Source organism: Lissotriton helveticus, chromosome 11 (genome assembly GCF_964261635.1).
Source record: "Lissotriton helveticus chromosome 11, aLisHel1.1, whole genome shotgun sequence".
Classification (NCBI taxonomy): Eukaryota; Metazoa; Chordata; class Amphibia; order Caudata; family Salamandridae; genus Lissotriton; species Lissotriton helveticus.
The window spans coordinates 327,498,519-327,524,537 of record NC_136072.1 but is presented as its reverse complement, the minus strand read 5'-3'; the positions used below and the strand labels follow the sequence as shown (position 1 = coordinate 327,524,537).

At 47.1% G+C, this 26,019-nt stretch overlaps 1 protein-coding gene across 2 annotated transcripts in view; it reads right to left on the bottom strand.

Moving 5' to 3' along the window:
* The window catches only part of ING5 (inhibitor of growth family member 5), a 409,877-nt gene that overhangs the window by 82,708 nt on the left and 301,150 nt on the right, over positions 1-26,019 (bottom strand). For both annotated transcript variants that reach the window (XM_078665675.1, XM_078665674.1), the window contains one exon: positions 13,436-13,497. In XM_078665675.1, the coding sequence (XP_078521801.1) occupies positions 13,436-13,497 (62 nt within the window). The remainder of the gene's footprint in view (positions 1-13,435; positions 13,498-26,019) is intronic.

Here is a 26,019-nt window from a genome sequence, read left to right as displayed (position 1 = left end):
AGTCACCGCTGGGGTGAGGAAAAGGTCCATGGCTGGTTCCTCCAGGCCCGGTACCAGTGGTAGTAATGGCCGAGACAGATGTTTCTGGTGAAGCGACTCGAAGATCACCGATGTCTTGGGCGTGGGCACCGTCAAAGAGATGCCCAATTTCGCTGCACCTCTTAAAAGGACATCATGAAAATACACCAGATTGTCAACCGGTGACACCCTTGTCTTCGGTGACTCCGACAAAGTCGGAGAATAGTCCCTGGTCCCCGAGGACCTCGTCTGGGAACGAGACCTGCGCCTCTTGTGGCGTCGTCTCGACCGCGTGGGCGACCTGTTGCGCGATCGTTCCCTCCTCCTGGAGCGAGAGCGCGATCTCCCCGTTCGTGGACGCACCGCAGGCCTCCGTGGAGGCGTCTTCCTTGGCCTATCCTGGGGCAGTGGTTTCGGAGTCCCCTTAGGCGATGTAGGGAGCGGAGGCAGTGACACCGGCCTCGGTGGAGGAACAGGAGATATCTCCGACCGAGGAGCAGGCCCACGTGGCGGAAGCGGTGGTGGAGGTTGCCCCGCGGGAGGAAGTGGCGGAAGAGGAGGATTGATGGGAGGATCCTCTCTAGGTAAAGGAGGCGGGGGCGTCTTAGGGCGAGGTGGTGTATAAACCACCGAGTACACCGAGCCCGGTGACTTCTTCGGGGGAGGTGACTGCGAATCAGCCCCTCCAGAAGGTGACCGCCGCCTCCGGCGTCCTCCACCAGACCCAGCGTGGCTTCTGGCGCCAGAAATCCTTCTGCGCCACTTAGGAGAGCTGGAAAGTCTCATAGACGCTGATCTCTTACTTCTCGACGTCGAGCGTCGCTTTTCCGGCGTCGAACGTCGCCTCCGCGACTCCGGCGTCGAACGCCGCCTCCGCGACGTCGATCGCCTTTTCCTCGACGCCGAACGCCACTTCCGCGACGTCGAACGTGCCGTCCTCGACGATGAGCGTCGACTCCTTCTCGGCGCCGACCGCATGTCTGAGGTCCTCGACGTCGAGGGTCCCCTCGACGCCGACCGGCTGCTCGACGGCGACCGGCGGTGTCGCTTTGACGGCGAGCGCCGATGCCTGTCGGTCCTTCTTTGACGTCGATGGCTCGACGCTGACGTCGACGACGAAGACGCCGGCGACGGTGACCGCGGCCTACCCAGGCCTTTTGACGTCGACTTCTCACGCCGTCTCGACCCGGAGCCCCGGGGAGATGGGGAACACACCGTTGTCATCCCTCTCGACGTCGTCGTCGATGCAATCGACGGAGACGGAGACCGGGACCGTTTGCTGGGCTTCCTGCCTCTGGGGAGCCCCCCAGAGGCCTCAGCAGAGGCAGAGGGAGCCTTCCCAGCCTGCCCAGACCCACCTGCAGCCTGCAGCCGTCTCTCCTCTAGGCCTTGAAGCCTAATCTTCAGCCTGTCCCTCAGGGTCCTTGTTGAAAAGGTCTGACAGATGTCACATTCTTCAGGGACATGTGCTTCAGGGAGACAGAGTATGCAGACATCGTGTGGATCAGTCTTGGCCTTCTTCCTTCCACATGCTGGGCACTTGTCGAAGAGAGCAGGCATTTTAGAGCCCTAAAAAGCCTGAACAAATACACAGGAGTGAAGGGAAACACCAAGTACACAAACTGAAAACACTTTTAAAGCCAAAAGTGCACAAAATTCCAATAAACCTTGAAAAAAAGAGAGCTCAATGCACCAGGGTCCTGTTAGCAGGAGCCGGAAAAAAGAACTGAAAGTAAATGGGACCTGCTGTGCATTCTGGGATACTGGGAGAAGTTCTGGAAAGTTCTCTTAAAGGCACAGTATCCTATTTAAGCCACATAATGGCAGCCTATGGGGCTTGTCTGTCCATGCCTTTCTCTCTATCATTCCAGAGGCTTTTACTGGTAGAGGCAAGTTTCTCTGTGGAAGAAACTGGGCAGGCTGTGCTGTTTGTGTGGTTGTTTTTGGTGGAATTTCTAGTTGAAGTACTGGACAGTGTAGCCTGTGGATATAGGCTGCATTATGTGTCTTTAAATTCTCTCTTAAGTGTCTTTGCAGTTCTGCATTTTTTGACAATTTAAGAGATTATTTTTGATTGCCGGGTCCACGCACATGGGCGGGACTATTCACTAGATTATGACTATACACTGAGATCCCATACTACAGAAAGGAGTATCCCGTAATGAACCTTCAGACCTTTATTGGGTTGGAAAAGGTCATCCAGTCCCATAAGACACCAGCCTTTTAAATTTGGGGCTTTCCTTACAAGTGCATCACATGGAGGTTTTTGACTTGGGGCTTCACTTAAAAGTGTATCACATTTTTGCTGGTATTTATAGGTCAGACTGACCCTACTCAGTCTGATTCTTTTTCACCAAGATGTGATGGCGCATAATCTCACATCGATGTCCATGGTTTACTTTAGTACCACTTGTTTTTTTATTAGATTTGAAGAGGTGCCTTTGTGACCAACTGAAACCAGAAGAAAGAGGTATATGGCAGAAATGCCCACCCACCCCAAAAGGGCGTGGCAAACCTTTGGCTAAAACAAGTAACTGCTTGTAAAGAAAATAACCTACTCACAGATGAGAAACTACATTTTTGATAACAGACCATCCTGTAACTGCTAATTTTTCTCTAGTACCTAAAGTTCATAAATCAGGACACCCTCAACCAGGCAGCCCTTTTATTGCATGCCCTGTCTCCATCGCACCTCAAATATTAGGTCTATATACACATTCAGTTACAGCCACATGCATAAGGACACCCATTGTGCATAAAGAATGCATAAGATATTTTCTATCAAATTACAAGATGTACACTGGCAACATGATTATCTTTTTTGATGTCAATGTAAGTAGAAAGCCTCTATACATGGTTTCGGCATGATGATGATGATAACCTACAGGTAGTGGAATAGTTCCTAAAAATGTGTTCAGCAAACTAGTTAACAAATCACTTGGTTTTAGAAATTATATATTATTAGACCTGACAGCCTTTGGTGTGGTCTTCCCCAAACATTTTGCCTTCTTGCATCCTGTTTGCTGAATTTCATGTTTGTTCACCTCAGGACTCTGTGCACTTTACAACTGCTAACCAGTGCTTGTGCTCGCTACTTTAAACATGGTAAACTTAGCTTGCACCCAATGGGCACATTTAATTTACCTTATAAGTCCCTAGTAAAATAGTACCACATCTACACCGTGCTGTAAATTAAATGCTATGAGCAGGCCTACAGCGCTCATTGTGCCACTAACTTAAATAGCCCTTTAAAAACATGTCTCAGGTCTACCATTGCAGCCTGTACTGCCGTTTTAAAACGGAGAATTCGAGCTGGCAAAACCCAACTTTTGAAAGTCCTTAACCTTCCCTTTCATACGTAAGAGTCACGAACTGAGGTAGGCCCTAAACAGCCCATAGGGGTGAGTGTACTTAAAAAGCTGTAATTTACTTTTAAGTTTTACATGTACTGGTAGAGAAAAACTTTAAAATTTCCCTTTCACTACTGCAAGACCTACCTCTCACACATGATAACATTGGGTTACCTTATTACATTTGAGAAGTGCTAAGGTTTGATTGGCAACAGGTAGAAATGCCACTTTTGGTTTCAAATGAATTGTACTTTAAAATCTTCTTTAACAATAAAGTGGGATTTTAAGCCACAATTCTGAAAACGCCACTTTTAGAAAGTTATCATTGTCTTGTCCTAAACATTTGCTGCCTGCAGCCTGTGTGATGGGCCACCACTGGGTTTAGCTGGCAGCTGGGTTTTTTGTGTATTCCTCTGTGACAATGACACAAAGGGAGACTAGATGTTGGCAGGATGGGCCATCTGCCAGGATGGGTGGGGTGGTGCTGTTTCTTGCACCACTTACATTTCAAAAGGGCTGCGTCCAGCATGATCACAAATAACTGGACACCAGTCTTGTCTCCCCTAGACCTCTTGCAACCTGGGTAGGAAAATGGAGACATTTCCAGAACTAGGTATAGAAAGGCCTTGAGGTTTCTCCCACATCAAAGGCGGGCACCAGGTATAAATATTGGACCCCCATACCAACTCTTCAGGTCACTCCTGGACCAACTGAGGACCCCCAGAAGGACTGCCTTGCACTTCGAGGGCTTCCCTGCTGCGTTGTGCTTCAGAGGACAGCCTTGCTGCTACCAGAGGACGGCCCTGCTTCTTGAAGCTGGCCATACATCTTCAGAGGACTTCCCTGGTGCTTGCCTTGATGCTCGATCTGAGGGCTACCAGAGTGACTCCAAGGGCGAGTGACTAACTTCCTGCTGTGAGCTACAGGGACACAAAAAGTTCCAACCACCTTGAATCTGCACCTTGACCCTGCCTGAACTGAGTTCTGCCCTCCATGTGGTTCCCCATCAGCCTTGGAAGTGGTGTTAAAGGTGCCCAAACAGCCAGAAAACGAAACTTGGGACTTGAAACATTTTCCTCCAGAGAACCGACAGGAGACGGAACCTACCTGGTCCCCGATCCACCCAAGGTGCATCATCGTGTGCCTGACTTTTAAAAAAACATTTTTTTTAAAGTTTTTATTAAGGTAGTTGCAATACAACAGTAGAATACTAGATGGAAGTTCCATGCAAAGATACAGTGCGGATTAGCAAGGTACATTTCAACGTAGGCATATCAGTTACAGTGAGTGGCATAACAGCAGCAAGAAGACCATAAAGCTATGTCTTGGCAAGTCAGGTCACCTCAAGAACATGTTCACACTGGTGAGCGAGCTTAGAAAGGGAGAGCCCCAGAGGGCTACGGTGCGCTGGATCCCAAGTGGCCCAACACCTAGCAGGGGGGGAAAAATTCAATCCCAGCACCGCGATTCCAGAGGCACCTCCATCCGCGGGGCAGCCAGCGGGGCACCAGCTGAGGGACTCGTGGACAGCAATAGCACCGGGGAAGAGAAAAAGGAGGCTACGCATTGGCCGTCTCCGGGGCCCCAACGGATGCAGGGCCGGCGGGGAGCGCAGGGGAGGTATCTCCGCTAGGGGGGGAGCGGGAAAGGAGGTAGGCGACCAGGGGGCCCCAGATATCGACAGGTCTAGATCTAGCAGGCAACATATCCCTGAATTCAGAGAGTAGCGCCTGACAGCGGGAGGCGTCCTCCAGCCAATTCACCACCGCAGGGGCAGGACGACGGCCCCAGCACATGGCCACCCTGCGCCTGGCCAATACCAGCAGCATCGCGATGAGACGGCGCGAAGCATCAGGCCAATGTTTGACGAAACCGAGAAGACAGAGAAGGGGGTTTGGACCTACAGCGGCACCAGTAATTTCAGAAATGGTGGAACAGACCTCCAGCCAGAACACCTGTACCCTCGGGCACAGCCAGGCCAGATGGGCGAAGTCCGCAGCAGGTGTAGAGCATCGTACACATGAGTCCTCGGGAATAAGCCCTAAGTAATGAAGATGCAATGGAGTGCGGTAAAATCTGTGCAGAAACTTGAAATGGACCAATCGGAGCCGGTAGTTCGGGGAAAGTTTAGTAGTTTGGTTACAGCAATAAAGCCAGTCGACGTCCGAGATATCCATGCCAAGATCCGCATTCCACGCCGCGTGAGCCCGCGTCGAGGAGACAGGAGAGGATAGCAGGGCAGAAGCATACAATCAGGTGACAAGCTTGTGTGGGGACGCGGAAGTATATACAAAATCCAGGGCTGGGAAAGTGGGCGGAGGGTGCAGAAAGGTCGGGTGTATCTTTTGGCAGGTGGCACGCAGCTGGTAATATAGGAGTGTATCCATCAAGGAAGGGGACTCTGGAAGGGAGAAGAAGGAATTTTCGGGATACAGATCTGCAACAGTCTTCAAGCCCCGTAGCGCCGCATGTCGAGACATACTAGAAGACTGAAGGGACGGAAAATCCGTCTGGTCAGTGAAGGGCATGGTATTAGTAGATAAGAGGAAAAGACCAGCGAGGCAGCGCACATTTGACCACGCCCAGTGCAGCGTTTTAACCGTATTCACCTCCGTCCGAGAGCGTACCGCGGGAGCAAACAAGGCAGTAGATAGAGGCCAGGGGGAAGCAACGTCCAGTTCCACCACAACGTGAGGCTGGTAGTGGGTGGGATGCAGCCAAAAATGAAGAAAGCTGGCCTGAACGCAGAATGCGTATAGACGAAAGTCCGGCGCGCACAGCCCACCAGCCGACATGGGCAGGGTCAGGATGTCATAAGCAATCCTGGGTTGCCGCCCCGCCCAAACCAATGACACTACCAGAGAACATAGCCTGCGAAAAAAATAAGCGGTGAGGGGGATAGGTATGTTGGAGAAGAGGTAGAGAAATTTGGGGAGGACCACCATCTTGGCTATGGCTATGCGGCCAGCCAGGGACAATGGCAATCGGCTCCACAGGGGTATCTTAGACTCAAACCAGTCCACAACACGGCCGAAATTGGACCACCAGAGCTCATCCGGGTCCCTGCTCAGCCAAACGCCCAGATAACGCGTTGGGCCGGACGCCCACTCAAAAGGAAAATCGGGCACGAACGGGAGGGTGGCATCTGTCAAGGGGAAGAGCACGGATTTACTCCAGTTGACTTGAATGCCCGAAAGCCCGCCGAAAAGAATAACCTCCCGCACCAGGGGACTGAGATTATCCTGGGATGGCGAACGTAGAGAGTAACGTCGTCTGCATACATGGAGACCAGGAGGGAGCGGGAGGAGAAGCCGATGCCCCTGTGAGTATGGTGCTGCTGCAGCCGGGCGGCTAGGGGTTCCATGGCAATAGCAAAAAGTATGGGCGACAATGGGCACCCCTGTCTAGTTCCACGAGCAATGCTGATAGGGTCCGTTACTTGGCCATTTATGCGAAGCCGGGCAGTGGGATTGGTATATAAGAGCCCTAATATTCCACCAACAATGGGCACTGAAACCCATGCGCGACAGGATATAAAAAAGGAAGGGCCACTCCAGCGTATCAAACGCCTTCGTGGCATCGAGCAGAGCGGCCACAGCATGAAGGTCAGCTTTAATTTGGTGAAAAACGGAAAAGATGGTGCAAAGGTTATGGGAGGTTGCCCTACCGGGGATGAAGCCAGATTGGTCGGGGAGGGCAATGGTGGGCATTAATAAAAGAAGACGGGAGGCAAGCAGTTTGGCAAAAATGTTGTTGTCTATGTTAATGAGGTAGAGGGGGCGGTAGGAATCACATCCGTCGGCAGGTTTGTCCGGTTTGAGAAGCAGGGTCAGCGAGGCCTCGCAAAGAGACGGTGGGAGCATGCCTGTGGTGAAGGACTCGTTAAACATGGCAGCCAGATGTGGGACAAGGATGGAGGCAAATGTTTTGTAAAAGGAGGCAGGCAGGCCGTCAAGGCCCGGTGCCTTGTCACTCTGTAGGCTGCTAATAGCCGCCTTCGAAAAAGGTTCGTCAAGGAATTTGTGGTGGTAGTCCGCAAGCCAGACGAGGGCGATGGAATCAAAATACTGTTCGAAATCCTCCTGTGAAGGAGGAAGGTTAGTGGAGTAGAGTCGGGATTAGAAAGTGAGGAAGCAGGATGTGATCTCTTCTGAAGACGTGGTGCGGTCAGGTCCCCCATCACTGAGGGCTGTAATGTAGGAAGCAGCGCGCTGCGGGTGCAGTAGGTTGGCAAGGGTGCGCCCCGGGCGGTCCCCCTCCCCGAAGCGGCTGGCCCGGCCCTGTCCTCCCAAGGAAGGACAGCTCGCGGCCGCCCTGGTCCGAAAAATCTGAATGTTTTTGCCGCAGTAGCGCCAATGTGTCGGGGCCGTTCGCGAGAGTGGCGTCCAGGTCCTGGATCTCCCCCTCCAACTTAGCCAGTGTGGACCGGATAGAGCGAAGATCACCCGCCTGCTTGGAGATGCATTCGCCTCTAAAGAAATCTTAAAGGGTAGAGTCAGAGTCAACAGAGCCCGCGTTGAGCTCAAAATAGTTAGTGATGGCGGTCTGGATTTCATCACAGAAGACAGAATCCCGAAGGGCATTGGGAGAAAGACGCCAGGTGAAGGCCCGTCGCTGAGAATTGGGAGGACGAATGAGAAGGTGGATCAGAGAGAGTGCGGGCCATATGGGTAGCATCAATAGTCCAGGACAGGACGTCCGGCGAGGCGATCCAAAAGTCAATCCTCGACCAACAACCCCTCGCACCCGTGACGCAAGTGCCCTCCCGGGCATCAGGGCGGAGATGCCCCCAAACATCAAAAAACGAATTGTCAGACAAAATAGAAGAGAGCAGTGGCAGCATGCGGGTGGGACCGGTAAGAGCCCGATCGGTCCAATGCCGCGGAGAGGGTAACATTAAAATCCCCACCCCAGATGACGGCCGCAGGGCCACAGGAGATCAGGTGCCAGGCGTGGTGGAAGAACCCCGGGTCATCAGAGTTCGGGCCATAGACCGCGGCGATGGTGACGGGCTGAGCAAGCAATAAACCATGCAAGATGACATATCTACCCTCCGGGTCGATAAGGGTACGAAAGGTCTGCCAAGGGAGGCCGCGGCACAGCAGGATCGAGACTCCTCTCGCGTAAGATGAGTAAGTGGAGGAGTGGGATTCCCCCCAGTAACGCGCACTGAGCCTAGACGCTGAGCCGGGGAGCAAGTGTGTCTCCTGTATAAGACAAATATCCACGCTATGGCGCTGTTAATGGGCGTGTGTCAAACAAGCTTTGCGGTGGTCGTTCAAGCCACGGATATTCCATGTCCAACAGGTCAGATTAGCCATAGGAAGGGAGATAGAGGGCGGCGTAATACAAAGCGCACAGCAGGGAACGTAATAGTGTCCAGCACTTTTTGACAATAAAGGGGACAAATGGCGTATGGAGAAGCGCAAGTGTCGAGACAGCCCAGGGTAGGGAAGACCACCCCAGGGGGGTCGCCAGCGTGCAAAGGAGATGGAGGGGACTGAAGGAGCTGCATGCGGGTCGGAATGATGCAAATGTTAACCTGTAAAATGAAAATCGCCACAGCAATGAGCCTAGGACATGACATGGAATAAGGCACCCTGCATCAAGCACAGGGATACATAACCTCAAGCATAGCACGGTGTTTGCAATGGAACGTGCAGTGTCAAAAGGAAGCAACAGAACGGCAGTACAACAAAACCACCACCTCATTAGAGGAATAGAACCACCCACCCACCCCCCACTAATCGCAGACCAAAATCCGCGCAAAACACACAAATCAAAAAACCCCACAGTGCTCGTCCACCCCCACCCACTCCAACTTCCCAATCAGGCTGAGAGGACCCCCCACCGCACCCAAGGGACCCAGAACTTGGATAGGGCAACCAAACAACAGAAGCGGGAATAATCCCAGGTGGGGCATGGCAGGACTCGGCGGACACCCCTGCGGGAGGCAGGGTGGCCAAGCTCAAGCAAGTGGCAGCATCATGAAAAAGGAATAAATAAAGCAATGTATCTAAACTGCACAAAAATCATGGGAATGAACAACGACAAACACCAGCTTTAGAAAGGAGAGAGGGAAAAAAAATAAAAAAGAGCGGGAAAAAAATCCCAATCACTTGTTTTTGAATAAGCAATAATTGAGGCCCCCACAGACGGTGAGAGGGGGAAAAGCCTGGTGTGCACGGAATTCGTGGCCAATACCAAATCACAAAGGCAACACAATAGTGCACAGACAGACTAATCAATCATTGTCACTTAGGTGGTTGGTGGCTTCACGCGAGGATCCGGAGGGGGAGTTTCTGGATTCCTTGTCTAGGCGCTTGGCGAAAGCGAGTGCCTTCCGTGGATCGGGGAAGACAAGTGTCTTGGAGCCCTGGCGGACCCTCAGCGTCGCCGGATAGGCCAGGGAGTAGGATACCTCGTGTTTCTGAAGGATCCGCTTGGCAGGTAAAAACTCCCTCCTAGCGGCCTGTACAGTCATGGTATAATTGGGGTAAAATGAGAGGGTATTGCCCTGATGTGTGATGGTGCCCCTGTCCCTCTGCAGCCCGGAGGATGGCGTTGTGGTCGCGAAAGTTCAAGATCTTCGCAACTATGGGACGGGGAGGCATACCAGGGCGGGCCCGCAGGCTGAGGGAACGGTGAGCACGCTCCACAACAAAGAAAGGTGAGAGCACATCCCAAACAGCTCCCGGATGAGATTTTCAACAAAGTCCTCCATCTTGGATATGTTGGTGGACTCGGGAAGGCCCGTAAGGCGAAGGTTGCTCCGACGGGAGCGGGCCTCCAAGTCCTCGTTTTTCTTGCGAATGACGGCAAGAATTTTGTCCATTTGGAGTAGCTTCTGTCTGTCCTGGGTAGCCGCATCCTCTGCATCAGAAACCCTAGTCTCGACATGGAGGAGTCTGTTGTCGTGGGAGTCGACCCGGGCCTTCACGGAGTCAAGGCGAGCGGAGAGCTGTTCCAGCTGAGAGGCGATACCAGTGACGGCCGATTTCACCTCCAGCATGATCGCCTTAAGGTCATTATCTCGACCAGGAAGAGTGTCCGGAGCCCCAGCTGATTCCGCCCACTCTGAGCCCGCGCCGTCCTGACGGGAAGACCTCCGAAGTTCAAAGGCGATCTTGGGCTACTTGGGGTCCGACTTCCCTATAATGGAGCTCAGCGCCATAGGACCACAAAGCAAGGAGGAGAAGACAAGGCACAAGGTGAAGGGAGAAGCACGGAAGGCCGCAGCCGGAGATGGAGAGGTCAGGGAGCAGCGAAATCACCTCCCTCGCAACGTGGAGCGGCAGTGCAGGTGAGTGGGAGATGCACCAGACAGGCGGGGCTGCCCATGCCCGGCCAACAGCTTCAGGGGGACACACCACAGCGCCGAGACCCCCGGACCGGGGCAGCGGGCGAAGAGAATGGGCTCAGTGACTGTCAGAGTGAGAGCGGATATGTAGTCTAGGCCAAAGGCACAACCGGTCGCAGCCGGTCACAACACCCAGGGCGCCGTCCCCCGGTCCCGGCCAGGCCACAGCAGGAGAACAACGGTGTTCGCGGCTGGAAGAGGAGATGTCAATGGTCAGATCCCACAAGTAATGCCACCCCCAGCTCCACGTGGGGCGACCGTGCAGGTAATTTGTAGACAAAGGGCGCCGGAAGAGTTGCCCACACCTGGCCACCACCAGCAGAGAATAAACGCCACAACACGAAGGCCTCCGGGCAGAGGTGGCGGGCGGTGGAAGCAGGCACAGCGCTGGTGAGGAATATCCAGGCGACAGGGGACGGGCCAATGCTCTACCGGGGCCAGGCGGATGCGGCTCACAGGGCGCCAGCCCCCAAAACAGGCCAGGCCACAGCAGGAGATCACTGAAGCAAGCCGGACCGCGGGGTGCCAACATCAAAAGCGCCAGACCAAGCCCCGGTCATTAGACAGGCAAAAGTGTCCAGCGGTCGTCCCCCAGGGCCAGGGGCGGCAGGAGGAAGGGGTGATGGCAGGTGCGGCCCAGGGCGACACACCACTGCAGGAATGGGGCCGCACTGCAAATCAGGAGCATGCCACAGCAGGGCCAGGAACCCCTCCGGGCTCAGCAGCAAGGCGGCAAAGGCCGGGGATCACAGCCCGGCCGCAGCCAGCCCCACACCGGAGGCTCCGTCGGCGGCGTCAGCACATTGATGGGCTCCCACAGCGTAGTCTAGCGGGAGCTCGCAGGACGCGTAAGCCGGCGCCCGCAGAGGGAGCGACACAAACGAAGGATGCCGGAGGGAGCCACCACCCCGCCACCCCAATCCCAGCAGGACCATGCCCCCAACGGGACCAGGCCCAAGCACCAGGCCGCGACCGAGGTGAGCGCCGGGCCCAAATCAGGCGCGACTCACCGCACCACAGCCGGCAATCCGCTGCAGATGACTCTCCAGCACGCGGCCCTCAGTCGGCAGCAACGAGGGGCGAGTGCAAGAAGGTTCGCTGCGCGAGGGCCCAGCGCCAGCCATGATGTCCGATCGTCACACCGGCTGCGTCCAGAACTGCCGGAAAGGTCACAGGAGGATCACCTCTCTCCAGCCAGCTGGTAGAAGGTAACGTAGTGCAGTAATGAATGTGATGACTGACGAATAATGTCGGATTAAGAGCTTGGCCGGCAGAGCCCACTCAGAGTGCGGCCATCTTGCAGCCGGCCAAGCCACGCCCCCCGTCATGTGCCTGACTTAATGGAAGTCCTCTTACATTCTTCTACTCAGCAGCTCCTCTCGTGGAGCCCTCGTTGGCTACAGGCTGCAGCTTCGTTCTGCTGGAGATTTTCGACTTCCAAAAAATTGAAAAGTCCATACATAGAAATCTTCATTGTGACTTTGTGCAATTGTTCCCCGACAACAACAAGGCCTCAGTAAACACTGCAGGCTGCCTTGCCCACTGAACTTTACCTTCTCATCAGCTTTTCTTCAAAATTTCTTTTTTAAGTATGAAGGTAAGCTGAGACCAGGTCCAATCCACCTTTTCCATACATTTATTTTTCTTTCTTTGTCAGTTTGTTTTGTTGAAATGTTATTATCTCAATAACAATAATAAATTAAAAATATTAATACCCTAGACACACTGATCTTTCCGTAGGTGGCGGAAGACTGTTGTCTTCACAGAGACAGGAAAGAATTTACAAGCACATACTGAAAAAGGCTCTGGAGACCTAAGACTTTTTTATCTGTGGTTGACAAAAAAAGTTATGTTGCTTTATGCAACAATCCACAATATTGACTGAAGACTGATTCCCACTTAGTAAGACATACAATATTAGCTATGGACAAAGCATATGACGGTAGCTAGGACAGAGGATCTTTGGTAATGAAGACTGGTAAGTGATATCTTTCCATTGTGGAGAATGTTTGCATGATTTGACACGTGGCAGATTAACACCGATGGAGTACATTTTATTTCAATGACGTAAACCTGGTAGTCTGCCTTGATCAAAATAGAGCGAGCAGAAAGAGTGATGTAGACAAGGTACTTCCTTGCCATTGCGACGGAGTGCCCTGTCAGCCAAAATCTAAATCAAGCCCTCTCTCCCCCCACACCTCATTATAATTAGATTTAAAAACCTGCCCCATTGGTGAAGGTATGACAGCAAACAAAAGCTTAGAACCACACAAAAAAGTAAAAACAGACAAAGAAAAAAATCTCTCTTTCCTGTCTTCTAGGCAGGTGAAATGGATAGCAAAGCTCAAGTTGTACAAGCAGAGGTTAAACGTGATGAAAGGTGATGCATTCAAAGCTGAGAGGCAATATAACTGAAGCAGCAAGAGTAAACTGGAGCAGAGAGGCAGCAGGAGTTGTGAAGATAGTTGCAGTAGAAGAAACATCAGGAGTGAAAGTGTAGAGAAGCAAAGTACCTATGTTGAAGGGGCAAATATGTGCTGATAGTAAAGCAGAAATCAGAGGGAATTGATGTGAAAGCATAGAACGGCACTAGACACTTTGTTTAATGTAGGAGAAATATGTTAAGACAGTAATAGTTAACAGGGAGGCAAAGGAGCATAGTGTAACATTGATAACTGTGAAAATGAGGCATTAAGTGCTTACTTACCATTTGCCTTTTGGCTTTGTGGCGAGGTCGACACAGGCAAAATGAAACCACTCAATTGGACACTAAAGGACAGTGAATGAAAAAAGATGCAATAAATAACTTGAAAGTAAAACTAAAACATTCTGCAATAACAAATACCAGTAATTCCCAACATGTATTTCTAGTCTGCTGAATTGGATAATGTGGATTCATGGGACATCACAAGCTAGATTTTAAGCTACAGAGTGGCCCTCAATATTATTACATGGGAAACAACATGGATAATTCAGGTGTTCCTGAAAATGAAAAATTCACAGAAGATCACATCACAAAAAATATAACTGTCTGATGATATGTCCTCTAAGAAATTCTCTAAAGGCACAATGACTGGTACCCCTTGTACGGGATCAGAAGAGCAGACAGTGAAAAGTCGAAATTTAAATGTCTATTGGTAGTGTCCATAAAACTACCCTGTAATCAAAGTTATTTTTTACATTTACAACGAGCACTGCTCTTTTAGTAATGTTAAAATGGAACTGTGATCTGCTATTTTAAAATTACTTTTTACATGAATTGTGGAGCAGCTCAATAAAGTGACTTATGATGACATTCACCAAGCTCATTTTGAAGCTATATTTCTTATTTTTTCGATGAATACTGCAACAGTGCGAAACCAATCAACTACACTTCTGCAAATGACTGGTTCAAGCACCGCTAGTTTGCTGTATTTTGAGAGAGTACAGCCTAAACGGCTGGTGCCGATTCTCTTTTACTAGCGCCTCCTGCTGTACATTAAATTATTAGAACAACATTTTGTGCGCAGAGAACAGAATATATATTGTGTGCTTTTAGTTGATGTATTCCTGAACAACACTGAGACAAGATTTTTTTTATGTAATAAAAATGTTTTATTGATTTTTCAAACATAAAACATACAAACTAGAATCCTTGTTATCATGCCAGTTTTAACAACAATAACAATGCAGCCTGTCTCTGAACCATATGAATCTTAATTGAAGTCATTAACGCTTCAGAAATTTCCCGCTGGGCGGACCCAGGAACACCTTTATATACTTCACTTCCAAGCACATAGCTTCAAATTATGAGCCAGATTCATACACTGCACTTTGTAGTGTGTTTTTGTATTGCTCAAAACAAACTACAAATTGAAACTTACAAACTATGAGTGAAAATTTACACCTCCGCTTTATCTATACTTATTTGTGTGGAGTTCTCGGTCCCGACTGCAGAATCTCCACACACATAAGTATAGGTGTATTAGTAGTATATGTGGGAGGGACATAAGGGAGTGAATTAAAGAACAGGCAGATTTATCACAAAAGGGGATGCGATTAGGGAGGCGTAATTGGGCTTTAGGGAGGGTCAGGGACATCGCTCACCCACACAAGAGAAAGCCAATTGCAATATTTATGGGGTGGAGACATGCAACTTATACTTTTGTCGTAAGTTCACACTCCGTGGGCCCATTTCACAAAGGTAAAAAAAAATGATTTCATAGTAAGTTTATGACTGCAGATACTTCGCAGTCAGGGTGGAGAACTCTGCACATTAAAAGATAGGAAAAGCCTATATTTTTATGTGCAGAGTTCTCCACCCTAACTGTGGAAACTCCGTAGAACTCTGCACATGAAAAGATAAGAAAAGCCTATATTTTTATGTACAGAGTTCTCCACCCTAACTGTGGAAACTCCGTACTGGTAAACTTACTATCCAATAATTTGTTTGGGAATAGCAAAAAATAGTAGGCTTACACTAAAGTGTACGTTTACTTTTGTGAAGTGGGTCCAGAGTTTGTAAATACCACAAGTAGTATATTTATTCCAAAGCGTAAACTTAGTCAAAAGTGTAAGTTACATTTGTGTATCAGGTCCTAAGTCTTTGTTCATAAATTCATATATAAATCTGTAGGACGGAAGCCTAAATGGGCTCATTTTTCATGAATGTTAAAATAATTCTCCAGATTATGTTTGTAGAGGTGCATTGCATCATTTATAAGTGGAAAGAAACAAAGAACCTTTCTTGTAGAGAAATTCAGCTTGATGAGCTTACATTAAATAGAGAAAGAAAGGATGTCCCCTTACCAGAATGTCTTCTATTGGCAGTCATCTCTATGACAAATTTCTCTCTTATGGTATAGTGTATATATATATATATATATTACCTACTGGCGGTCGCCAGTAGGTATATATAGTTAGGATTTTTTCTCTATGGGTTTTTTGAAAATTCTATGTCTAATAACTTTGGCGTTTGTGGACGGAATTGGCTGAAATTTTCAGGAAAATGGCACATTTTGTTTCTGAGCAGCCCCTGAAAATTGGGGGGGGGGGGGGTTCGTCCAGGGGGGGTCGAGAAAAAAGGGGGGTCCCAAAACGTGTTTTTAACATTGAGTTTTCCATAGGGCGGTTGGCCTCACTTTTAGCCCGAACGGCTGAATGGATTTGCACGAAACTTGGCAAAATTGCAGGGACTGGTAGCCCGATGTGCCTTTTGTAGGTCTCAATATATGTGCTCCAGTGGATTTTGAGAAATTAACGTTTAAAAAAAGATATATATCTGTAACAGCGGACCGGGCAGCGCTCCAGTTCGCGTACTTTTCGCGCAACGGAGCTTTGTGAAGCGAAGCTGATTGGTTCTCCGGCGTCTGTCAACATTCCAAACAGTCCGTAGCGGCCGCCATCTTGTCTCTCGGTAGGATCGAGAGACAAGAGGAGGCGAAAGGGAAGGGGCAAATGACGATAAGGGGGCATAGTAGATCCTCCCTGACCTCTTAGGTTTGATGTACCATTTTGCCAAGTTTGGTGTAATTCCGTTCAGCCATTCAGGCTGTAGACGTATCTAAATGTCAATAATCGAACGGCTGAATGGATTTGCACGAAACTTGGCAAAATATTAGGGACTGGTAGCCCGATGTGCCTTTGCTAGGTCTCAATATATGTGCTCCAGTGGATTTTGAGAAATTAACGTTCAAAAAAAGATATATATCTGTAACAGCGCTCCGCTTCGCGTACTTTTCGCGTTACGGAGCTTTGCGAAGCTGATTGGTTCTCCGGCGTCTGTCAACATTCCAAACAGTCCGTAGCGGCCGCCATCTTGTCTCTCGGTAGGATCGAGAGACAAGAGGAGGCCAAAGCGAAGGGGGAAATGACCATAAGGGGGCATAGTAGATCCTTCCTGACCTCTTAGGTTTGATGTACCATTTTGCCAAGTTTGGTGTAATTCCGTTCAGCCATTCAGGCTGTAGACGTATGTAAATGTCCTATGGAAAATTGCATGGGGAAAACACATTTGAAAGTGTTGAAATTTAGAACCAATTAAAATGTTACTTTGGTTTTGTATTTGTGTGTGATGAAAGTTAATTGGTTATGTATATATGTCAAATGAGAGGAAACCACAGCCATTTTGTGATACTACTGTCTGAGGTACATTTGTGAGGAATTTTTGGTGGTGAATTTCTGGTGTTTGATTTACACAGTACTAACACTTCTCCTACTTTTAAAAAGGTGAGTTGTTAATTTGTAAGGGGAACTATGTTGTACACTTGAAGATAATTTGAAAAATGTTTTCTGTTATTTATTTGCAGTCCTTTCTGTTATACTAAATACTTGATAAAGTTAGTTTTATATTATGTATTACTAAAAACGATAAATGAAAGTGATTATTTTTTTCTGCAATTTACAGCAAGCAATTTCAAAATAAAATGGCTCACAATGAAGAGACCGTGGCAATTTCTTTTGAATTGTCCACTACATTGATTGAAATTGAGAGCACCAATAATGAAATATTGTCACATGGAGGAGATGACTTGTATGATTCCATTAGATTGATTGAAATGGACAGCACCAATAATGAAATATTGTCACAAGGAGGAGATGACTTGAATGATTCCACTACATTGATTGAAATTGAGAGCACCAATAATGAAATATTGTCACAAGGAGGAGATGACTTGTATGATTCCATTAGATTGATTGAAATGGACAGCACCAATAATGAAATATTGTCACAAGGAGGAGATGACTTGAATGATTCCACTACATTGATTGAAATTGAGAGCACCAATAATGAAATATTGTCACGAGGAGATGACTTGAATGATTCCACTACATTGATTGAAATTGAGAGCACCAATAATGAAATATTGTCACAAGGAGGAGATGACTTGAATGATTCCACTACATTGATTGAAATTGACAGCACCAATAATGAAATATTGTCACAAGGAGGAGATGACTTGAATGATTTTTTTGATCAATCTGTTGATGGCGAATTTATCGAATGTTTGGAGACCATAGAGTTACAAGAATCATCATTGCAGACTTTTCATGAGGAAATTGCTGATGAGGACATGTTACTAGTTCTTTCAAATTTAGAAAATTCTGAAGAATAAATTTATATTTAGAAATCAAAAATTGTTTGAGACATTATTCATTTTTACTTTAAATTTATGAGGTTGTAGCGAAGTGATTGTAGTATAAAATGAGACTTATAGTATAGAGTGCAACATTTTTATGTTACATGGTAGGTTTACTCATATTTACTTCCATTCTGCCACTATATTATCTCCAATGTGTATTTGACATCGCTTCTTCATCTCCGGCCTCCTTTCTCTCACTGTGTGTCTCCGATGCATCTTATCGCTGCTATTTTGTGTAATTACAGAAGAGAGTAAAATAAAATAGTTCGGAACGTGAAAAGGGGGCAAAGTAGAGTACCCCTCACCCCGTAGGCCTTTTCAGGCGGTCCCAAAAGGATCAGTTTCTGCTTTCCTGAGAGATTATGGTATGAGTTCCATATACCACAATAATTTGCATTACAACATGCAAGATATCTATCTCCTATTACCAACTTTTGGAGATATTCGCGCTAAGCGCGAATATCTCCAAAAAGTTATACCTGCCCTGAGCAGTTCTTAGCCATGTTATCCAATGGGAGGTGGATAACATGGCTAAGAGCATTAGCTCGGTAATGCATGAATATCGCGGACTTTTTAGCGATATTCATGCATTGCGGCCGTTTTTTATCGCATTTGCGATAAACCTTGATAATAGCAAGGTTTATCTTCGATAATTTCTGACGATGCTTAGCGGTAAAAAATTTGTTGGTAAGCATCGTTAGCGATAAATATCGCTTAACTTTGGTAATATGCACCAACGTCTGTTAACGTTCGATTCGAAGGAAATGAGGAAGTGTTGAAAAACATTGTTTGCGCCATCTTGCCTTTTTTGAAATGCCACACTTTTGTCGTGCACGGCAGCCATTTTAGATGCCTTGACCAGACCCACTCTCTGCACGCTGTCGATTCGTAGCATGGCTCCCCACCCTCGCAAGCATCTTCCCCAGGCACTGGTCACCCCCGCTCTCTGTGTTATGCATGGGCAATAAACCTCCCCCCATCTGCGCTGCTCTTCCCTGAGAATCACACTCTGTGCCCGCCCGACACCTCCCTTTCGCCCTATTCACTACCGCACCCTCTGACACTCCTCTTCCTCTGTGTCCGATTGTCCAGGCTATCAGCTAGCCCTGCAGATGTAGTTTATGGCTCCAGCTGTAAAGAATCACCCCTCTTTAAAGGAGTTATAGTAGATCAAGGCCCACACCCGATGAGATCCGTCACACCACACGTGTTCCTACTATCTGAAAACCATCCTGTATTGTGATTGGGGAGGGGACCGAGCCTGAAGCGGAAGATTCCAGGAATGACTCTTTGTACATCAAAGTTTTTACAATTATGTGTCACATTAAAAATATATAGCACTCCAACAAAGTAGTAGGAATATAAAACTTTAATAACATATAAATATATACAACAAAACAAAAACAGTAAAAACATTTAAACAACGAAGAGACCGTGGCAATTTCTTTTGAATTCCTGATGAGGACATGTTACTAGTTCTTTCAAATTATGAAAATTCAGAAGATGTTGCCTGGGGGTGGGTCGTCAGTAGCAGTCTGTTGTGCGAATAGTTCCAAGGCAGCAGAACGCGCTGAAATCTAGATGGCACGAAAGTGATGTCTAGTAAGTTGCTGCCCAGCAAATAACGGCGTGGGGCGCCGCGGGGGGTGGATTGTCAGTAGCGGTCTGTTGTGCGAATAGTTCCAAGGCAGCAGAAAGCGCTGAAATCTGGATGTCACGAAGGTGATGTCTAGTAAGTTGCCGCCCAGCAAATAACGGCGTGGGGCACCGCGGGGGTGAGTGAGTCCAGTAGGCACCACAGCTATTCTTACCGGCATTGCAGAATTACTGCTGGGGACAATGCCTGTGCTGTAGCAGGGTCACAGCAGAAACAAAAAGGATTCTGTTGAAGATGTTGTTGGTTTTCAATTTGAAAACAGTTCTGGTGTCAATTGCTATGCTAATGTAGTGGTTAGTGTTTTGTTTTCTCTAGAAAATGTAAAAGAGGGGGAGGTAGTCCAAAGTTCCGTTAAAAGGGCAAAGGAAAGGATCGGTGGTTTGAACTATCAGTCAAAAAGGGGAGGGGGTGCAACAATTTTTCCTACCGGGTCACACTGTGCTTTCACCGGAACTGAGGTCTGCAGGATTCTAGTAATTCAAAGTGAGGCTGGCGCCAGCATGGGAGCGCCGACGTCCCGCGGATACAGTTTCGTCACTCCACGGGCGATCATGGCAGTCATTCCCCATCGGGGGTGTCTGCGGGGGTCGGAGACTCCCGCGGCTCCTGTAGAATCTTCAAGGTCGTGGAGGACTACGGTGGTGGAGTCAACCAGTGACCGGGCCATTTCTTTATGCTGGGCCCGCTCTTGCCAGGTCGACCGCCATTTTGAGAGTTCGGTAGCTACTGGCGATCGCGGGGTCAAATGAGCGGACGGGCTCCACCCTGCCGGGCGAGACGTTGCAGCATCGCCACAGTGGAAGAACCCTTTTCCGGGCGCTTGGAGCGCCGAGGGTGCAGGTGGGAAGCCTCCACTGGGGAGGCGGGAGAGGCCTGTTCGCATCGTCTCTCCCTCCCAGTGCACCCCACGGCGTCTCGCTTGAGATTTGTTATGGCCGGACCAGGCGATGAGGACGAGGGGGGGGGGGGGTCGGAGGCATGTGCAAGACATCCCCCCCCAGTGTTGTCGCAGCCATTATTCAAGAGAGAAGAAGTGTCCCGTCCGTCTTCGGGCCGGGCTTCCGGTGGATGTCGGCCGGACGCCCCTGGCTCTGGCCCCATGAACGGGTTTCTTGGTTTATCGGCTGCAGCCGGATCCCGTCGGCCTCGGCCCCCCGACCGTTGGTGGCCGGACCGGTAGAGCATGTGGCGGGACTACCTGCAACTCTCAAGGGCCACCGCGGCCGGACTGGGAGAGAGAGGGGAGGGTCGAGGAGACATTCCCCCCCCCTGAAACTCTTCCGCGTTGTAAAGGCAATCCCCTGGCCGGGTCCCGCTGGCCTCGGCCTCTCCTCCGGCTACACCCTACGTTAGGATCTCCTGGCTGAGGCGTGGCAGCAGGATCCGCCTTATATGGGCTGCTCCCGGCTGGGCGTAGCCGCAACCCTGCCCCACCTTGGAAGTTTCCAGAGTGGGGGCGGATGTTCTACTGACTTGCATTTTCCCTAGTCTATCGATTTTTTTGGCGTGGCAGGCGGTGGGACAGCGAGGGGTGATTTGGTTTCTCTTACTGTTTTTCTGGTCTCTCACCACTGGCATATTTCTAACGTTTTCTTGTTTCTAGGACATTAATAGGTTTTATCATTACGTTATGTTATCGTTTCTTTGTTCGTTGTTTAATAAAAGTTTATGTTCATCAGTGGCCTACTGATTTTCGTTTTCCTATTCTTTTCTTTCCAGGTTGTTTCATGCTAAAGTTTCTGTTAACAGGATACAGTGATCACTTCGTTATTATTGCATATGTCCTTTTCACTAGGGGTGATCTCTGGTCGGGCCAGATGACGTATCTCTAGTAAATGGTCCGGGTGAAACAGGTGCATCAATCAGTGGGGAGTAGATAGGCATGACAGATTACAACGGGGGAGAAAGGTTCGCATTACGTACCCTTTCACTATTTGCAAAGATTTTCCTACGTATATTTGCAAACAGGGAATACCTCCAAAAAGAACCAATTCCCAAACAGTCAATGTTTGGGGAAACAATCAATCAATGAGGAACGAAATAGGCACGACGTGTTAAAGGTTTGCGTTACCTACCCTTCACTATCTGCAAAGGGAGAGAGAATATTCCTATTCTTCCTCGTTTGCAGGCAGAGAAGATTCTTAAGAGAACCAACTTCGAACAATTCAATGCTCGATTCAAACAATCAAGAAGGGGTACTGTGAACACAAATGAACGCCGCTTATGTACATACACATTGGTATTATCAACAGGTTGTTCCTAATGTTTCTATTTTAGGGAGGTCAAAAAGAGATCCCATTAGTGGCCTACTGATTTTGCTCGATTCCTTTTCTTTTTTTACACGATTTTTTGCTATCTGCAAAGACTAAACAGAGTATTGCGACTCTGTGCTTGTTTGTAAATAGAGAATGAACCAAAGAGAACAATCAATCAAATGGAGAGAGAAGCAGGCACGACGGATTACAACGGGGGCAAAGGCCTGCGTTAACTACCCTTCACTATCTGCAAAGAGAGAGTACTCCTAATAGAAATGAGGGGTGGGGGGCAGCATTCAAAGCAGATCAGTGTGCATAAACACGAAAATGTTTTTACTTACCACGTACTTGACATTCGACAGCTTATGATATTTGCTATTAAAAAACCATTGAAATTCACTGAAAAAACCATAGGTTATAGACCATATATAGTTAGGAATTAGCATTTAAAAAACCTTATTTTACTCACACAAAACCATTGAAATTCCTTATATAGTTAGTTGCACTAACTATATATCGCGCACCCGCAATCCACTGCTGATGATGTCACATATTACATCATTCATGACATGGTCAGTGACATCACTGATGACATCACTGATGACATCTCAAATGACATCACTGATGACATCATTCATGTGACAATACAATGCATCTCCTCATATTTTAATATAACCTCTGTTTCACCCAGTGTTAAATACAGAGTATAATTTTTGAAACCATTGACACACCAATACTAGTTACTACATATGTACTCACTGATTCCTACGTCTACACACACATTCACTCATTCACCCATACAATCATTCATACATACAATCACTCATCTTTACAACACTATCATATGCACTCATACACCTATACAGACACTCACACTCTGCCACTCATCCATGGAGTTACTCACACACCTAGTCAGTCCTGTAAAGAATCAATCACACTTCCATTTTCTTGTCTATACAGTTAAACATAGAGCACCTTATATTTTCAAACATATACTAACACATACTTACCTTGTTATACAATCATTGATATAAGTACACATTGATCTGCACAGAGTCACACACCTCCCAGCCAGCCACACACACACTCAGTCTCCCATACAAATACTTGGACAATCAATCAATAACCCATATAGTTACTCATATAGCTACTGATCAACACATGCAGCAGTTTACAGAACAACAGACATAATGATGCACAAATTAAGACAGTTTAGTCACTAACCCATGCACTCAGTGAGACACATTTAATCACTCACTCATACAGTCAGTCATGCACCTACTAAATCCTTCGTCCAGACACTTATACATCCACTCATTCTTCAATATGTAAGACATATTTAAACTTTACAGAAACATAAAATCACTGGATGTTATCAGTGATGTCATCAGTGATGTCATTTGAGATGTCATCAGTGATGTCATCAGTGATGTCACTGACCATGTCATGAATGATGTAATATGTGACATCATCAGCAGTGGATTGCGGGTGCGCGATATATAGTTAGTGCAACTAACTATATATGGAATTTCAATGGTTTTGTGTGAGTAAAATAAGGTTTTTTAAATGCTAATTCCTAACTATATATGGTCTATAACCTATGGTTTTTTCAGTGAATATATATATATATATATATATATATATATATATATATATGCAAAAAAGAATGCAAAAAAGAAGGAGAGAACTCTGGGTAGGTCTCAGTTTAGGTGGAAAGCAGCTCCTGTTAGAGCACTCTCAAAACCAGCGACACTCTAGATCTGCTCACCTCAAATGTCTGTTTTTCTATCAAAGTTTTTAAGCATAGGATTAGACAGTGCTATCCATGCCGAGATAGAAAATGACAAAGTCTTTCGCCATTTAAACAGCAAAGTCTTTAAGCATAGGACTAGTACAGTGCAGTCCTTGCCGAGCTGTCAAATAACAAAAGCCATTTATCACTCCAGGCACAATATTACAGCTTTGAATTGGTAAAATACCAACTCAAGCCAACCTGAAATGAATAAAAGCAACCCCTGACACAGTGTTTCGCTCTAAGTAGAGCTCTTCAGAGAGGTATAGCTTTGTCCAGACACAAGGGAGCACCCAGTATTAAGTCAAAACAAAACCCTTTCAGGCATAGAGTGACGCATAAATTATGCAAAAAAGAAGGAGAGAACTCTGGGTAGGTCTCAGTTTAGGTGGAAAGCAGCTCCTGTTAGAGCACTCTCAACACCAGCGACACTCTAGATCTGCTCACCTCAAATGTCTGTTTTTCTATCAAAGTTTTTAAGCATAGGATTAGACAGTGCTATCCATGCCGAGATAGAAAATGACAAAGTCTTTCGCCATTTAAACAGCAAAGTCTTTAAGCATAGGACTAGTACAGTGCAGTCCTTGCCGAGCTGTCAAATAACAAAAGCCATTTATCACTCCAGGCACTCCTGTCATTTTCTATCTCGGCATGGATAGCACTGTCTAATCCTATGCTTAAAAACTTTGATAGAAAAACAGACATTTGAGGTGAGCAGATCTAGAGTGTCGCTGGTGTTGAGAGTGCTCTAACAGGAGCTGCTTTCCACCTAAACTGAGACCTACCCAGAGTTCTCTCCTTCTTTTTTGCATAATTTATGCGTCACTCTATGCCTGAAAGGGTTTTGTTTTGACTTAATACTGGGTGCTCCCTTGTGTCTGGACAAAGCTATACCTCTCTGAAGAGCTCTAATTAGAGCGAAACACTGTGTCAGGGGTTGCTTTTATTCATTTCAGGTTGGCTTGAGTTGGTATTTTACCAATTCAAAGCTGTAATATTGTGCCTGGAGTGATAAATGGCTTTTGTTATTTGACAGCTCGGCAAGGACTGCACTGTACTAGTCCTATGCTTAAAGACTTTGCTGTTTAAATGGCGAAAGACTTTGTCATTTTCTATCTCGGCATGGATAGCACTGTCTAATCCTATGCTTAAAAACTTTGATAGAAAAACAGACATTTGAGGTGAGCAGATCTAGAGTGTCGCTGGTGTTGAGAGTGCTCTAACAGGAGCTACTTTCCACCTAAACTGAGACCTACCCAGAGTTCTCTCCTTCTTTTTTGCATAATTTATGCGTCACTCTATGCCTGAAAGGGTTTTGTTTTGACTTAATACTGGGTGCTCCCTTGTGTCTGGACAAAGCTATACCTCTCTGAAGAGCTCTAATTAGAGCGAAACACTGTGTCAGGGGTTGCTTTTATTCATTTCAGGTTGGCTTGAGTTGGTATTTTACCAATTCAAAGCTGTAATATTGTGCCTGGAGTGATAAATGGCTTTTGTTATTTGACAGCTCGGCAAGGACTGCACTGTACTAGTCCTATGCTTAAAGACTTTGCTGTTTAAATGGCGAAAGACTTTGTCATTTTCTATCTCGGCATGGATAGCACTGTCTAATCCTATGCTTAAAAACTTTGATAGAAAAACAGACATTTGAGGTGAGCAGATCTAGAGTGTCGCTGGTGTTGAGAGTGCTCTAACAGGAGCTGCTTTCCACCTAAACTGAGACCTACCCAGAGTTCTCTCCTTCTTTTTTGCATAATTTATGCGTCACTCTATGCCTGAAAGGGTTTTGTTTTGACTTAATACTGGGTGCTCCCTTGTGTCTGGACAAAGCTATACCTCTCTGAAGAGCTCTAATTAGAGCGAAACACTGTGTCAGGGGTTGCTTTTATTCATTTCAGGTTGGCTTGAGTTGGTATTTTACCAATTCAAAGCTGTAATATTGTGCCTGGAGTGATAAATGGCTTTTGTTATTTGACAGCTCGGCAAGGACTGCACTGTACTAGTCCTATGCTTAAAGACTTTGCTGTTTAAATGGCGAAAGACTTTGTCATTTTCTATCTCGGCATAGATAGCACTGTCTAATCCTATGCTTAAAAACTTTGATAGAAAAACAGACATTCGAGGTGAGCAGATCTAGAGTGTCGCTGGTGTTGAGAGTGCTCTAACAGGAGCTGCTTTCCACCTAAACTGAGACCTACCCAGAGTTCTCTCCTTCTTTTTTGCATAATTTATGCATCACTCTATGCCTGAAAGGGTGTTGTTTTGATATATATATATATACATATATATATATATATATGTGTGTTCAATAAAAAAACTAAGGTTTGTAGTTATTGTAACACCTAAAAACCAAAAAGAACATACATTTTACAGTTATAGTTAAGTGAGATAACCACGTCTTTGCGTCCTTGAGTGAGTTCATGACCTCACATATTACATCACCCACAACTTGTTAAATGACATCAC